The sequence below is a fragment of the Mastigoproctus giganteus genome, chromosome 3 (genome assembly GCF_048544385.1).
Source record: "Mastigoproctus giganteus isolate SK-2022 chromosome 3, ASM4854438v1, whole genome shotgun sequence".
NCBI lineage: Eukaryota > Metazoa > Arthropoda > Arachnida > Uropygi > Thelyphonidae > Mastigoproctus > Mastigoproctus giganteus.
The window spans coordinates 2,211,108-2,229,528 of NC_143577.1; the positions used below are offsets into that span (position 1 = coordinate 2,211,108).

The following is an 18,421-nucleotide window of genomic DNA, read 5'->3' on the forward strand; positions in this document are numbered from 1 at the left end:
AGGCCTACATGGATGTCAGATGAACTAATTAGATATGTGACAAAAAGAAAAATGCATGGGATACATATAAATTAACAAGTGACACGGAAGCCTATGATAGATATAAGCTGGTCTGTAACCAAGTCACAAAGGAGGTTAAGCAGGAAAAGGCAGATTATGAGAAATCTTTGGCAAAGGATGCAAAGAAAAACAGAAGAGAGTTCTTTACTTATGTAAAGTCTAGAAGGAAGGGGATGAATCAGATTGGTCCACTTGATATCGATGGTTCAACTGTTGATGAACCTGCTCAGGTAGCTAACAAACTAAATAAATATTTTGCATCTACATTCACACATGAGGAATTATTCAGGGAGGGGAATGCCAGAGGTGTATTAAACTCTGGCAGTAAGCTAGATAATCTTGTAATAACTGAGAGTAAAGTGGAGGAGAAATTGTTGAAGATAAATGTAAGAAAGGCACCTGGGGTGGATGGAATCTATCCAATTATATTAAAGGAGGCAGCAAAGGAAGTAAGCAAACCTTTAGCCATAATTATGAGAGCTTCCTTGGACTCAGGGGAGGTACCCATGGACTGGAGATGTGTAAATGTAACCCCAATCCACAAAAGAGAATCAAAGGGAGACACAGGTAATTACAGACCTGATAGTTTAACTTCTGTTTCAGGGAAATTAATGGAGGCACTGGTTAAAGAAGCACTGCAGGATCTTCTACACAAGACTTCAGTTATAGCTCAGACACAGCATGGGTTTGTTAAGGGTAAGTCTTCTCTGACCAATTTGATTGGATACTATGATGTGGTCACAAAGGAACTGGATGCAAAGAATAATTTTGATATCATATATTTGGATCTTAGAAAGGTTTTTGATACTGTTGCACATGGAAGACTGCTGCACAAATTGGAGCAGTGTGGCATTGGAGGCAAATTGCTGCTATGGATAAAGGGATGGTTGAGTGGGAGAAGAGAGAGTGTGATAACCAATGGACATTGCTCTTAGTGGAGTCCCCCAGGGTTCAGTGTTGGGTCCATTGTTGTTTTCTGTATTTATTAATGACACTGATGATGGTATATCAGGCTTAACATCCAAGTTTGCAGATGATAAGAAGGTTGGCAGGGTTGTTAATGACATTAATGACAATACGCTGCTGTAATAGGATCTAGAAAAGTTGAGCAGATGGGCTGAGAGGTGGCGACTAAAGTTTAACATTGACAAATGTAAAGTACTGCATATGGGAAGCAGTAACCCCAGAGTAACGTATCAACTGTGTGGTACTACACTGACAGTGGTAGAGAGTGAAAAGGACCTGGGCTAGTTGTGCAGGCAGATATAAAGTTTTCTGAGCAGTGCAGGTCTACAAGAGTAGCTCATGGTGTCTTGTCAATGATATACAGGAATTTTTCTAGCAGGGATAAGGAGGTGATTATCCCCTTGTATAAGGCAATGGTCAGGGCATACCTTGAGTAATGTCTACAGGTCTGGAGGCCTCATTTTCAGAAGGATGTAGAGCTGTTGAAACGAGTACAGAGAAGGGCAAAAAGATTAGTGAATGGAACAAAGGATTGTTCTTACGAAGAAAGGCTTAAGATTTGCAAGTTGCAGTGTTCCGATATTAGGCACCTGTGAGGTGATCTGATTGAGGTGTATAAAATGTTGAATGGTTTGAGCATGCTCAATGATGATGGGATTCTTCCTCTTGCTCAGAATAATCGCCTGAGGGAGCATAAATTCAAATTGAGGAAAGACAATTGTAGGATAGATGTGCGGAAGTTTGCCTTTAGCCAGCGGGTGGTTGATTGCTGGAACAAACTTCCATCTCTCATTGTAGAAGTTGATAGCTTAAATCGATTCAAGGCAGAATTGGACAAACATTTGGAGCGAGTGGATGGGTGAAATAAGTGTTTTTTTTTTTTTTTGTTTTTGTTTTTGGCTGATGCTACATAAGCTCGCTTTCTTGCATCATGTGCCTTGCTAATGCTAATAAACACATATGTATATTACCCTGATCCTCACAAACTAGCAGTTTCCTTGAACCTTTAAGGTATCTTTAATGATACTGGCAAAAACCCTTGCACCACCTTTGTTTAAATGTATCCAATCTCTACAAACAGATTCCTTCTACCTACAAGTGTGGACCAAGCTGTTAAAAATTTCCCCCCAAAAGTGGGAACATTTTAAATAAGGAGTGGAATACAGTCGGTCCTCGTATAACACGTGTTTGCATTACACGAATTCGATCATACACGATTTATAAATAGGGGAACGTTATCTTATATAACACGAACCGAATTCGCTTATACACGATGCGCCTTTGTGTTTACAAGAAATGGCAGTCGAACGCGGAATCACCCCAACTGAACGCAACACGATAGGAATGAAGAAGATTCTGAAAATGTATTTATGTGTTTTATATCAGTGAAGGGGAAACACATTTCACCATAATAACGTAAAAACCAACACAATTCCAGCTATCGATATAATCGCAAATGCAATTAGATGGAGTTTACTACCAGTTTATAACAGATTCCACTAGCAGAAACGCAACTGGAAATTGTTTTTATTGTTTTATGGTAGTAACCCCCAGAAATGTGCTTTAATAAAATGTGAGGTGTTAATAGTGTATCTCGGCCTTTACGGTGTTGTTTATTCAGTTGCTACACGCGCGCAGCTTTGTTTATGTGTATCAAACGTGCCACCTCGTTTTGTAATTGTGCTTTATTCCCTAAAAATTAGTAAAATTTAAAAGTAAAATTTTAAAATTTTTTAAAATGTAAAATTTTTCACACTTAAAAGGTGTGAAAAGGAAGCGTCCTGGCTAAGACACTGCAGATTCAGAGAGAAAAAAAATAAGCAATACCGATAAACAGAGGCGGACTGGGTCAAAAATTCTTACCCGGGAAAATTTATAGTGGCCTCGTACTACGGTTTATGGCCAAAATCACACCGGCCTCCGGCCCACCGTGGTTTCCCCCGTAAGGCTTATGGCCAGTCCGCTTCTGTCGATAGAGAAAAAATATGAAATTGTGAAACGCTATGAGCGAAATGAAAGACCATGTGATATTGCACGTGCTACAGACCTAAATGAGGCAACGCCGAGAATTACAAAGAATGCAGAGAAAATAAAAACAACTTTCATAGCGGGTACAACTCAAAGTGTAATTAAAATCCATTAGATTAAGACACAAAGAATTGGAAGAGATGGAACGGCTGTCATCTCTTTGGATAGAAAATCAAACAAAAAGCAAGTTTGCTTACGATAGAAGCAAAAGCATTAGCAATATTTTATTACGACTTACGTATTATAATTTATACTTACGTATTATAAAATACGTAAGTATTTTATTACGACTATTTTATTTAATATAATAAATTTTTTACGAATAAAATACGTATTTTATTCGTAAAAAATACTTTTTTAGTATTAAAAAATACTTTATTATAATATAATATTATTTTTATTACGTATTTTATAAAATACGTAAGTATTTTATAACGATTAAAATTACTCGATTATTTATTGTGTTTGGTAATCTTTTGGTTCCAAATGTGTGTTCAATCTTGGGTGGTCGACACCTAACCCTACTTTTCCCATAGGGCCTGTTGTTTATATTGCACGATTTTGCATTGCACGAGGGTTTCTAGGAACGCAACTATCGTGCTATACGAGGACAGACTGTATTAAGCAGTCACCTTCTAACAATATGAACTTCTTAGGGAGGATAATATTTTACACACAATCCTCTGAAAGAAATTATATTAAAACCTGCTCTAACAATAAGGAGAAATACAAGAAGTTACTTATATTTGAATAAGTATGGTAATTATTAATTCTAATTGGTACAATTTAGGTATTAATTGCTAAATAAATAAAACTTGATTTTTTATTTATTTATTTATTTTACCTGAGTAAATTCTGGCTGTTTCCTCGAATCAAGTCCTTCATCTCTATAGCACTTTGCTATTTGAAAGTAACGATCTATTGCTCCCACCATTAGCAACTGTTTGAACTAAAAAAAAAAAAAAAAAGTGGCAATTAAAAATATGAACAAAAATAAGAAAGAAATCCAAATAATAACTTGTTAACCTCCCACTTTCATATATTAAATTATGTGAAAATTGTTTATCCCGTCCATGTTTATTTGATCACTGATATTTAGAATTGTATTGTCTAAAGATATCTAAAATATCTATGCTAGAAAAAATAAAAGGACTACAGTGTTTGTCATTCCAGCACTAAATCCTGCAAAAACAAAACTCAGCAATTTCTGTTCTTACATATGACAAATTGCAAAAAGGTTTCACATACTTTGTTATGAATTCTTTAAGAATAGTTAATTTCTTTAAATGCTTCGATGCATTTTCTCTAAAGCACATTCATCTTCATTCATTCATTCATTCTCTCTCTCTCTCTCTCTCTCTCTCTCTCTCTCAAACTGAATGCATATATATGTAGGGACTTGATGATGCACAGCATCTACATTGGAAAATCACCCATTTTTGTATCATTAACAATGAGTGTTTTTTTAGCAGTATAAACAAAATGGATTACATGTGTATTCAAAATGTGCCACAGTTATATGACTTATCTGTGATTCTGTGTACAATTCTTGAATAAGTGAACAGAGATGCAAAATGGAAAGCAATATGCAGTATTGTTATACTGTATAATGATACTATATGCAGAACATTAACAAATTTTGTTATAGCTTCATTAAATTTTATTAGAACTAAATATTTGTCTGTAGTTTGTTTAGGCAGCATTTTTGAATTAGATAAGCTATTCATAAGTTGAGGGTCCCAATTCAGAGTTTGAATTTCATTGTAAACATATTTCAAATAGCCTAAAATGGTATAGGGAAACAGTAGTGATTTCAAAATATATATTATTTCAAATAATTCAAACACAGAATTAACAACAATACACTGTGTAAGATAACTAAGAGTAAGAACGTGTGCATTTACACTTGTATGTACACTAATCCTAGGAGCATTGTAAATAAATTTGATGTATTTGAAATACTGATTAAGTCATCAAATGGAAGGATAGAGGGGGACATCATTAGAGGGATAGAGGAGACATGGTGTAACTCAAACATAAGTGATGCCTGAATTTGAATATGGGAAGTACGATGTATACAGGAAGGACAGCCAGGAAAGGAGAGGTGGAGGGGTTATGCTCTTAGTCAAGAAGCATATTAAATCTAAGTCAGTGCATCCAGTCAGCATTGGTGACCAGTGCAATGCTGAGTCAGTCTAGTGTGATATAAGCACTGGGAAAACAAAATTGAGAGTAGTAGGGGTGCATTATAGGCTTAATAATTCTGATGAGTAAACCAAACATACAGAGAAACACGGTGAGTTAGTAAATCAGAATGTCTTAAAATGGGGGATTTTAACTTTCCAGATGTTCACTGGAATTTGTAGGTTGGTCACACACACACTAGCAAGTTTTTTGTAGATTTTTTGGATGATTGTTTTCTACAGCAGCATGTTGGAGAGGCAATAAGAGGAAGCAATACTCATGATTTGGTTATCAGCAGTTATTCTACATGCATTAAGAATTTGCAGGTAAAAGACCCACTGGGTGGCAGCAATCACAGTGTACTAATGTGGAATTTAATTAAAGACATAACTACCAAGGGTAAAGGTGCTTGCTTTTGTGAGGGTGACTACAGTGGTCTCAGACATTTTTAAATTCTACACATTGGGACCAAATGATGATATTATCAACAGTAAATTATAAATGGGAAGCATTCAGTGAAGTAATCAAAGAAGCTACTAGGCTTTTCATGCCAACTAAAAAATACTGTTCAAGGCTTAGAACTAAATGGATATTAGATGAACTAATGAGACACATGGCACAGAAGAAAAGTGCATGGGATGCATAAATTATCAGATGATACAGATGCCTAGATATAAATTAGTGTATAATCAAGTCACAAAGCAGGTTAGGCAAGATAAGGAAGATTATGAGATGTCTCTGGTGAAGAATGCCAAGAAAAGCAGAAAAGACTTCTATGCTTATATCAACAGTAGAAGGAATTGGTTGAATCACATTGGGCCACTTGATGTCAATGGGTTAACTGTTGATGACAAATAGAATAGATATTTTGTATCTACATGAGGAATTCTTTATGGGATGGAATGTCAGAAGTTTATCAAACTCCAACAAACTAAATGATTGTGATAACCGAAAGGAAAGTGGAAGAGAAATTGTTGAAGCTGATTCATAAAAAGGAACCTGGGTTGGATGGGATCTATCCAATCATATTAAGGGAGCAACAAAGGAGGTGAACACACCCTTAGCCATAATTATGACAGATCCTTGGATTTATGTGGAGGTCCTATGGCCTGGAGATGTGTCCAAATTTATCCCCAATTCATAAAGGGAAATAAAAAGATGACATGAGTAATTACAGACCTGTCAACTCAACAGTAATTACAGACAAGTCAACTTAACAGTAATTACAGACCTGTTAGCTTAACAGTAATTACAGACCTGTCAGTTCCAGGAAAAATAATGGAATCACTGGTTAAAGAAGTAATGCAGGACCATCTGAACAAGAATGCAATTATACTGCAGTCACAGTATGGATTTGTTAAGGGGAAGTCTTGTCTAATCAATCTGATAGGTTACTATGATGCAGTGACCAAGGAACTGGATGCAAAAAATAATTTTGATATCATATACTTGGATTTCAGGAAGGCTTTCGATACTTTTGCAAATAACAGACTGCTGTACAAACTGGAGCAATGTGGCATTAAGGGCAAGTTACTGCTATGGATAAATGGATGGTTAAGTGGAAGAAGACAGAGTGGTTATCAATGGGCACTGCTCTTTTTGGACTAATGTTATTAGTGGAGTTCACTAGGGTTCAGTGCTGGGCCCATTGTTGTTTTCAATATTTATTAATGATACTGATGAAGGTATATCAGGCTTAATATCAAAGTTTGGCAGGGTGGTTAATGACAGTGTGCTACTGCAACAGGATCTAGAAAAGTTAAGCAGATGGACTGAGAAATGAGAATTGAAGTTTAACATTGATAAATGCAAAGTACTACATATGGGTAGCATCTGTACCCAGAGTACATACCACCTGCGTGGTATGTTCTGAGTGTAGTACCTGTGTGGTACTACACTCAGTTTAGTGGAAAATGAAAAAGACTTGGCATAATTGTGCAGTCAGATATGAAGTTTTCAGAGCAATGCAGACAGGCTGCCAGGGCAGCTCATGGAGGTTTTGTCAGTGATATACAAAAACTTTTCTAGCAGAGATAAGTAGTGATTATTCCATTGTATAAGGCAATGGTCAGGCCACATCTTGAGTACTGCATATGGGTCTGGAGGCCTCATTTTAGGAAGGAAGTGGGAATGAGTACAGAAAGGGCGAGATTGGCGAGCAGAATAACGGGGTGCTCTTACCAAGAAAGGTTTCAGTTCTGCAAACTGCATCACCTGGAGAACAGGTGCCTGTGAAATGATTGAGGTGTTTATGACTTTGAATGGATTGAGCAAGCTCAATGCTGATGGGATTCTTCCTCTTGCTCAGCACAAATTCAAACTGAAGAAAGATGGTTGTAGAACAAATTTGTGGAAGTTTGCCTTCAACTAGCGAGTGGTTGATTGTTGGAATAGGCTTGCATCTGTTGTGGAAGTGGATGGTTTGAATAAATTCAAGGAAGAACTAGACAAATTCTTGGAGAGTAAGGATGGGTGAAGTGTGTGGTTTTTTTTTTTTTTTGGTTTTTTTTTTGGCTGATGTTTGGCTATATAAGCTTGCTTTCTTGCATCATTTGCCACTACTACTACTGGAATAGTAGTGGCTAATGGCTTTGGCAAATATTTGGAATAAAATAATAATAATAATATTACCTGCTGGGGGCTTTGTGTGAGAGAATAGAATTGTCCTGGTATTCTGGTAGGAACAATGAATTCCTGGGCACCCTGAAATTAAGTGTAGTTGAAATAATACAGTTATAAATACAGCTAATATGCAGAAGTATCTACAAAATGCAATAGAAAACATAAACACACACATACAAAGAGCAATAGTTATATATTAAAATCATTAATAATATAATTGAAATTAAATATACTGAAATTCTTATATAATTTCAACTCATAACAAGAACAACATTTAATCAGCTGTAATATTCATTCAATTCATTCCCTCAATCCATTCAAGGCCTTATACACCTCAATTAGATCACCTCACAGGTGCATAGTCTCCTCTGGAGACTAGGCCTGCGAGGTGATCTAAATGAGGTGTATAAGGTCTTGAATGGATTGAGCAAGCTCAATGTTATAGGGATTCTTCCACTTGCTCAGATTACTCACCTGAGTGGGCATAAATTCAAATTGAGGAAAGACAATTGTAGAATAGATGTGTGGAAATTCTCCTTTAGCCAGTGGGTCATTGATAGTTGGAACAAATTTCCATCTGTCGTAGTGGAGGTCAGCAACTTAAATAAGTTCAAGGCAGACCTAGACAAACACTCAGAGTGAGTGGATGGGTGAAATGAGAAGGTTTTTTTTTTTTTTTTTTTTTTGGCTGATGCTATATAAGCTTACTTTCTTGCATCATATGCCCTATTAAACTGTAAATGATCAACAAAAATAAAATCCTATATTTTGGAAAAGGGATAAACAGGTAGAAAGGGACTATTTTTTTTTTCTTCTCTCTTTTGGTCATATAGCCCTCAATTTTCATCAGCTATTTAGAGCTGTTTTAGCTCCCTACAAAGGGATGGTTGTTATAGAGTTTTTTTAAGTGCACCAGCAACTTAGGCCATACTGCACAATATATAATGTCTGTAAAATTGCATATGTTTTGTGGTTAATTTGCCGTTTGCTGACGAAAAACCAGAGTTTCTTCCAGGAAGGGAGAAAACTATGCTAGCCTCTCCTGAGACCAACTAACTGAGCCACATTGTGAAAAAGATCCATAAAAATTCCTTGCATAATTGACAGGATTTGAACTCCAGTCTTTTCCACCTGGTGTAGGGAAGACAGTAATTATACCAACTGTACTATTCACAAGGACAACCAACAAATATGGAATGCCTTGAGAGTAAAGAGTCTTATATAGTAGCAAAATATGACATGGAAAAGCTAAGGAATGATAAGTATTAGATAATATAGCTAATGCTAAGGATAAACTGAACAAGGATTTAGCATTGCAAAGTTGCTGTTCAAAAATATTTACTTCATAGTGAGAAGAAACTGTGAGTAAAGCTGGAAAGCATGAAATTAGTGATACAGAAATTGCAAAAGATTATTTATTAGAAAAACTTTAGAGTTTAAATGTGAGTAAGGCTCCCTGGAGGTGATGGCATATACACCAAGTAATTTTGAGGAGGGCAGCAGGAGAGTGCATTAAACCATTAAATCTTAATGGTTTCTCATTAAGCTCATAACCATTAAGGTTATGAGCACATCACTGGATTCAGGAGAAATTCTCTTGGATGGAGATATGCCAATATACCGGCATAACATAAAAGCAGCTCTAAAATGGAAGTCATTAACAACATTGGACAGACTGATTTCAGTGGTAGGGGGAACCATGGATGCAAATGATCAAGAGTGCAATATATGATCATTTAGATAAAAATGAAATTCTGAAGGAAAAGTGACAGCATAGTTTTGTAATGGGAAAAGTTTAACCAACCCAGTTAGCTATTTTGAGTCACTCATGAGGTGGAGTAGGAAATTATTTTAATATTGTTTACTTGGATTTCAGCAAAGTAAGTTGATTCAATTAAGGCATAAGCTGGAACATGTTGGAATCAGAGGGAAAAATTCTTAGATGGATGCGGCTGCAGGGTTGTGATTAATGGTTACTCCATTAATCACAAACCTGGCCTAATATAAGTGGGATCCCTAAGGATCAATTTTTTAAGTTTTCTTAAATGACATCAATGAAAGGACAGAGGGCATGATATTAAGATCAATAGAGAAGTTAATGATTAGCATCGAGAAAAACCTTCTTCAGGACTTCAGGAATGGTCAAAAGGTAACGGCTATCTTTTAATGAAGTAAAATACAAAGCCTTACACTTTGGGAACAGCAACCCTAAAATAACTATAACCCTAATATAGGGTTGACCTGGTGGGACTGAATTAAAAACAGCAGAGGAGAAAGAGATTTGGGAGTTATGATACGGTTGGACACTAAGTTCTCCAAGTGGTGTAGATAGGTGGCAAAGAAGACAAGGTGTCCTAATGACAATTTATTGAAAATTTGCTTGTACAGATAGGGAGGTCATAGTCCTACTGTATACGGAAAATTTTAAGACCATATAATTCAATATTCTACATGCATAGAAACATTTTAGGAATACTGTGATAAAGTATAGAAACTGCACCTAAGAAAAGAGAGAGCTTCTTAAAAGGGTCCAAAGATGGACAATGTGCCTGGTAAGATCAGCAAAAGGGTATCTAAATGAGGAAATATTTCAATATGTAGGCTATAGATGGTAACTAGGCACCTTAGAGATCCAGATGAGGTGTATAAGGCTCAGAGAGAAAAAGGTAAAATAATTGAGGGTGAAATTTTCACTGTTATAAATGATTCCAGAACTAAGGGATATAAACTCATATTAAGGGAGAAGAAGGGAAGACTGGGTGCAAGAAGTTTTTCTTACAGCCAACAAGTTGTTAATTACTGAAATAAGTGAGGCTGACTGCTTAGGGAAATTTAAAGGTCAGCTGATTGATAACTATGTGAGAAAGGAGTCAAATAGTTTTTTTTAAATTATTTATTATTATTATTATTTTTTTTTTAATTAATCAAATTTTTTAGATGGTGCAGCAAAAGCCTCAGGCTTTCTTGCACCACACGGATAATACTAATGCTTGCTTTGATAAAGTGAAATGTTCTCTTTCTCTAATTTAGAAATGTATCAAATGTGATATAGTATACTTTTGTGCATTTGATTTTTAAATTTCTGTAAAAATCAAGAATGTATTGAAAAAAACTGATGACATTCATAATTAGTATTTACGAAATCATACACATCAAGGAATGAAGATTAATGAATATTTTAAAAAATTTGTTGCACTGTGTTATAAAATTAAAGCTGGTGTCATTAGTAAGTAACATACCCCAGGTGTCCTTCTAAACAGAGTTGGAGTTTCCACATCTACAAAACCTTAAAAAGAGATTCAGAAATAAGTATTTAATAAAACTACTTTACAGTATAGTCAAATTTATATTTAACCCAATGAAAAATAATAAAACCTTAATCTAATAAACTGCATGAAGTTCACTGTTATTTACTTTAAAATTGAGTGAAAACACTGATTCACTTAACATATGCATAAAAATCCTAGAATTTTTACTTTTAACTTGCCTGACATTTGCACCAGATTGAGATAGTTGTTCAGATGTGTTAAAAGAGTTAAATGAAATTTCCATGACGTGTAGCTTTTATAAATCCGTGATATGAATTATCACATTTACAAGAATTTCTAATTTTATGTTTTAGAAATGAAAAAAATTATTAATAAAAAAAAAAAAAAAAAGATACAGCTTACACAGTGATCCAGATGAATTTCAAAGCACAGATTCAAATTGAGGGAAATGGATTGCTGATCTTCCTACTGTATTCACTTCAGGAGTTAGGGAGGAATGTTCTGAAAGGGCCAGTCTCTACATTCATGATGTTTTTTGCTGCATTAACGTTCATGGCATCTAATTCTGCAGCCCAGATTAAATGACATCCTTAGAATTTTTTTTTTTTTTTTTTTTGTGAAAGCAGGATACTGTTTTCAAAATAGTTTTTGAGAATTTTAACTAAATTAACACTGAAATATTTCAATATGTATACTGAAACCTTTTTAAACTTTTAAGAAAGGGGCATATAATTTAGAAATAATAAAAAAAAAGTATCTCAATTGAAAAAATATTGTGAGAAAGCAAGTATTACTTTTATAAAATATAGGCAACCCCCGTATAACACGGTACTTCTACAACTCAGTTTCACTCTATCATGATTGATAAATTGTGCCAATCCTCGCACAACATGGTACTTATATAGCACGGTTTCTCTAACACAGAGAATTTTCGACAAATCGCAAGACACGGTATTTTTGAGCTTTTGTGTGGGAAAAACTCTGCTATTATGTTGGATGTAATTTTTCTACATATCCATTCTTTTTTGTGAAACCCCGTTTTTGGTTCACTAATCATTATAAAAAAAATAAAAAATATTGGGAAATCCCCTCGTTAGGTTCTAGATTTCAAAGTTTTATTACTACTGGATAACTTTCCAGGCCATCCAGATTTAAGTCATCCAAACGCTGAAGTAATGTTCGCAGGGCCGGCCTAAGGCACAAGAAGTTCCTTTGAACAGGGTGCCAAATTTTAGGGGGCAAAAATTTCCCGAAACTTCACTGATTTGCTGTAAATTTCAAGTCAGAGATGGCGCACTAAAATAACTCGCACAGGGCACTGATAGACATGTGGCCGCTTCTGAATGTTCCTACCACCTAGTACAACTTCTTTAATTAGATCAAGGCATTATATCTACCTTTGAAACTCATTACATCAGAAAATCGTTACAATGGATTTTGGAAAAAAATTGAGAATCATAGCTTTATTGCTCAAAGAAGTAAAACCATCAACATTAAATGTGTAGAGGAAAAATGTATGGTGAGAGTCAGTTCAGTTAGGAGATAAGGTCGAACTGGCAGGAAATGGAATCGGTGCAATAGTAGAACTTGCTAAGTCGGTAGGAGGGGAAGGCTTTGATGATATGATTACTGAAGCCTTTGTGGATAGCACACTTGGTAGAATCCCCGTCATCCCCATACTGTGTGGAAAAAAACTAAGTTCGAATCCCGTCAATGATGGGAGGAATTTTTATGGGTCTTTTTCACAACGGGTTTTTTCCTCCTGGAAACTTGGGTTTTTCATCCAGAAAAATAAAAAATTGACCTCAGAACATGCAATTTAAACACACAGAGCAACATAGCCTTAGTCACTGATGCTCCTAAAAGAAACAAACAAACAAAAAAAAAAAAAAAGAAGATTATTAAAGGCGCTCAAGAATTATTGGTAGAAAAAAAGAGGCTGGTGAAGCGGATTTGGTGGAAATGGCATATTACAAGATTGGTGAGGGGAATGAAGGGATCCTCTTACCAAGAGAGGCTTAAGTTCTGCAAATTGCAGTGGCTGGAGACTAGGCACTTGTGCGGTGATCTGACTGAGGTGTATAAGGCCTTGAATGGGTTGAGCACACTGAATTCTGATGGGAGCCTTCCACTTGTTCAGATTACGAACCTAAGGGGACATAAATTCAAATTAAGAAAGGACAGATGTAGAATAGATGTGCGGAAATTTGCCTTTAGGCAGCGGGTGGTTAATTGCTGGAACAAACTTCCATCTGTCGTTGTGGAAGTTGATAGGTTGAATAAATTTAAGGAGGAACTGGACAGGCATTTGGAGGGAATGGTGTGATTTTTTTTTTTTTTTTTTTTGGCTGATGCTGCATAAGCTCATACACTTGCTTTCTTGCATCACATGCCACTACTACTACTACAATCTTATTTTGTGAATTCAGATTTTTCGACTGAAACGATCCCAAAGTTCAAAAGGGAGTTTCCAAAATGCTTGGTTCCATAAAATGAAATTTACAAAAATGTATCAAGCAAAAGCAAACAAACCCAGATTAATGATTTTTTAAAGACAGCAGAAGATACACGAAATTTAGAATGCTGTATTTTTGTTAGCTATTGGAATGTGACCCCCCCCACCTTTTTGTACTGATTCTTAGTCCCATATAACACAGTTTCGCACCACAAGATTTTATAGGAACCTAACTACCGTGTTATATGAGGGGTACCTGTATATCATTTCAAGAACAGTACCCCAGGTAATCATGGACCAGCCCTGACAGTGCCCACTTGTAGACATCTTTTGTCGGCTTCAAATGATTGTTTATTATACTGTGTGTATGTGTTGCCATAAAAATGATAAATTCAAAAATTAATCTGACAGGTCAATCAGCAATGTTTCATGATAACATCACAAACACTTCATGGGGAAAAACAATGACCAGGCATGGTCAGCATTTTCACACAAAGCTCTGCCAAATTAAGATCAACATGCCACCTAACAACATTTGAATAGACTAAAACCCTTTCAAGTACATTCTAGAGATCTTTATTGACTTTGAGGGCACTTCTGATACTTATGGTGGGAGAGCACCCTTAGTAGACTCCATTCCACTCATTGCTCTTTATAAACTTCTTAGAAATTACTTTGCTGATCACACTGTTAAAATTAATCATTAAAAGCAAGATTTACAGAACAGTCTCCAAATGGTTTCCCGCAAGGATCCATTTTGTGTCCCTCGGTTTGGAACCTCGTTCTTGATGACTGACTGCTTAGGAAAACCAATCTTTTAACATGCGCAACAAATTGCATATGCTGATGACCCTTTCATTTTGGTTAATGGAAACTCAAGATCTGATGCCAATAAAGTACTACTTGATCTATCATCTTGGTCCTCAAGAATAAACTGAAATTATCACCAACCAAATCCAAGTTTATGGCTTTTACATACAAATTAGACTGGGGTAGACCACCAGAAGTAAAAACTGACAACAAATCACTTCCACTTGTTAGGAGCATCAAATTTTTAGGGGTCATCATTTAAAACCACTTTTCCTTTATTGCTCGCCTTTATTGTGTCGGAAAACTGCTAGCTTGGCGGGGTCCACAAACTAAAAGGTTAAAAGTAGCCACAGGCAGAGGTGAAGGTCATTCTTGCACAACTTCTATTAGAATAAGTAGCGACCTGGAGTGAGGGGTGCTGGGGGTTTCAGGGACTAATGGCAGTCATCGTGAAACAGGTGGGTATATGGGATGTGTCAGGGTAACTTAGAAATAGGAATAGGTGCATGTATACCAATGCTAGAAATATAGTAAATAAATTTGATGAATTTCAAGTGTTGGTCAAGACATCAAAGGCGGATATTGTTGGAATATCAGAGACATGGTTTCACACTGATATTAGGAATGCAGAATTGGAATTTGGGGAGTACAATATTTACCGAAAGGAGAGACAGGATAGGAAGGGAGGAGGTGTTGTGCTGCTAATTGACAAAAACATAAAATCAAAAGAAGTGCATCCAGTTGATAGAGATGAACAGTTGAGTCAGTTTGGTGTGACATAAACATTGCGAAAGCAAAAATAAGAATAGGACTGTGTTATAGGCCTAATTACTCGAATGAGTACAATGAACAATTGTACAGAGAAATAGAGTGGGCTAGTATATCAGAATGTCTTATAATGGGGGATTTTAACTTCCCAGATATTGACTGGAACTTGTGGGTTGGTCACTCACACATTAGTAAGACTTTTGTGGATTTATTGGATGATTGTTTTCTGCAGCAGCATGTTCGAGAGGCAACCAGAGAGGGTAATACTCTTGATCTGGTTATCAGCAGTGATCATTCGAGTATTAAGAATTTGCAGATAAAGGAACCACTAGGTGGCAGTGACCACAGTGTACTGATGTGGGATTTACTTAAAGATATAATAACATCAGGGGTAAAGAAAAGGGTTTTTGCTTCCGTAAAGGTGAGTACAGTGGTCTCAGACAGTTTTTAAATTCTGTATAGTGTGATCAACTGACGATGTTACCAACAATAAATTCTAAGTGGGAAGCATTCAGGGAATTAATCGTGGAAGCTACTAGGCTTTTCATACCAACTAAGAAATACTGCTCAAGATTTAGACCTAAATGGATGTCAGTTGTTGTTATTTGGTTTTTAGGAGCATTAGCAACTAAGGCCATATTGCTCCGGGGATATGCGGTGGTCATTCCCTGACCTTTCCACATTTGGTGGTCACAGGCTCGAACCCCGGTCTGATCAAGAAGCGTGTGCTATGACTGCTGCTCCTGCCCACCTGGCTACGGAGGTGCCAATGGATGTCAGATGAACTAATGAGGCTCGTGGCAGAGAAGAAAAATGCATGGGATGCATATAAATTATCAAGCGACTCAGAAGCCTATGGCAGATATAAGCTAGTCTATAATCATGTCACAAAGGAGGTTAGGCAGGCGAAGGCAGATTACGAAAAATCTTTGGCAAAGGATGCTAAGAAAAACAGCAAGGATTTCTTTACTTATATAAACTCTAAAAGGAAGGGGATGAATCTGATTGGCCAACTTGACACCTAGAGTACTGTATACAGGTCTGGAGGCCTCATTTCAAGAAGGACGTAGAGCTGCTGGAACGAGTACAGAGAAGGGCAACGAGATTAGTGAATGGAACAAAGGGGTGCTCTTACGAAGAAAGGCTTAAGTTTTGCAAATTACAGTGTCTGGAGACTAGGCACCAGCGAGGTGATCTGATAGAGGTGTATAAAGCCTTGAATGGTTTAAGCATGCTTAATGCTGATGTGATTCTTCCTCTAGCTCAGAAAAATCACCTGAGAGGGCATAAATTCAAATTGAGGAAAGACAGATGTAGGATAGACGTGGGGAAATTTGCCTTTAGCCAGCGGGTGGTTGGTTGGTGGAACAGACTGCCATCCCTTGTGGTGGAGGTTGATAGCCTAAATAAGTTTAAGGCTCAGCTGGACAGGTATTTTGAACGAACAGAGGGGTGAAGTGGGTTTTTTTTTTTTTTTTTTTTTTTTTTGGCTGATGCTGCATAAGCTTGCTTTCTTGCATCAAATGCCTCTACTAATGCTAATGCTAATGCTAACTCTAAAAGGAAGGGGATGAATCTGATTGGTCCACTTGATATCGATTGTTCAACTGTTGATGATCCTGCTCAGAGAGCAAACAAACTGAATGAGCATTTTGCATCTACATTCACACATGAGGAGTTATTAAGGTTTGAAAATGGCAGAAGGTTATCAAATTGTAGCAGGGTGCTTAATGATTTTGTAATAACTGAGAGCAAAGTGGAGGAGAAATTGTTGAAGTTAAACATAAGAAAGGCACATGGGGTGGATGGGATCTATCCAGTTATATTAAAGGAGGCGGCAAAGCAACTAAGCAAACCAATAGCCATAATTATGAGAGCATCCTTGGACTCAGGGGGGGGGTCCGCACGGACTGGAGATGTGCAAATGTATCCCCAATTCACAAAGGGAGATCGAAGGGTGACACGAGTAATTACAGACCAGTTAGTTTAGTTCCAGGTAAAATAATGGAGTCATTGGATAAAGATGCATTGCAGGATCATCTAGACAAGACTGCAGCAATAATTCAGACACAGCATGGGTTTGTTAAGGGAAAGTCTTGTCTGACAAATTTGATAGGATATTATGATGTGGTTACAAAGGAACTGGATCCAAAAAATAATTTTGATATCATATATTTGGATTTCAGGAAAGCTTTTGACACTGTTGCGCATGGAAGACTATTGTACAAATTGGAGCAGAATGGTATTAAGGGTAAGTTGGTACAATGGATAAAAGGATGGTTAAGTGGGAGAAGACAGAGGGTGGTAATCAATGGGTGCTGCTCTTCTTGGACTAATGTTATTAGTGGAGTCCCACAGGGTTCGGTGTTAGGTCCACTGTTGTTTTGTATATTTATCAATGATATTGATGAAGGTATATCAGGCTTAATGTCGAAGTTTGCAGATGATACAAAGGTTGGCAGGGTTGTTAATGACAGTAATGGCAGTGTGCTACTGCAACAGGATCTAGACAATTTGGGCAGATGGGCTAAGAAGTGGCAACTGAAGTTTAACCTTGACAAATGCAAAGTACTGCATATGGGTAGAAGTAACCCCAGGGAAAAGTACCAACTGTGTGGTACTACACTTAAGGTGGTAGAAAATGAAAAAGACCTGGGAGTAATTGTGCAGTCGGATATGAAGTTTTCTAAGCAATGCAGACAGGCTGCCAGGGCAGGTCATGGGGTTTTGTCAATGATATATAGGAATTTTGCTAGCAGGGAAAAGGAGGTGATTATCCCTCTGAATATAAGGCAATGGTCAGGCCACGCCTTGAGTATTGCGTACAGGTCTGGAGGCCTCATTTTAGGAAGGATGTAGATTTACTTGAGCGTGTACAGAGAAGGGCAACAAGATTGGTGAGGGGAATGAAGGGATCCTCTTACCAAGAGAGGCTTAAGTTCTGCAAATTGCAGTGGCTGGAGACTAGGCACCTGCGCGGTGATCTGATTGAAGTGTATAAGGCCTTGAATGGGTTGAGCACGCTGAATTCTAATGGGATCCTTCCACTTGTTCAGATTACGAACCTAAGGGGGCATAAATTCAAATTAAGAAAAGAGAGATGTAGAATAGATGTACGGAAATTTGCCTTTAGCCAGTGGGTGGTTAATTGCTGGAACAAACTTCCATCTGTCGTGGAAGTTGATAGGTTGAATAAATTTAAGGAGGAACTGGACAGGCAATTTGGAGGGAATGGTGTGATTTTTTTTTTTTTTTGGCT

At 36.9% G+C, this 18,421-nt stretch overlaps 1 protein-coding gene across 1 annotated transcript in view; it reads right to left on the minus strand.

Annotated features, from left to right (window-relative positions):
* Positions 1 to 18,421, minus strand: part of AspRS-m (aspartyl-tRNA synthetase, mitochondrial) — a 166,706-nt gene that overhangs the window by 106,488 nt on the left and 41,797 nt on the right. Inside the window, exons 6-8 of the mRNA XM_090369824.1 lie at positions 11,100 to 11,146; positions 7,870 to 7,941; positions 3,899 to 4,003 (exon numbers count right to left, since the gene is read on the minus strand). Of these exons, the coding sequence (XP_090225950.1) occupies positions 3,899 to 4,003; positions 7,870 to 7,941; positions 11,100 to 11,146 (224 nt within the window). The remainder of the gene's footprint in view (positions 1 to 3,898; positions 4,004 to 7,869; positions 7,942 to 11,099; positions 11,147 to 18,421) is intronic.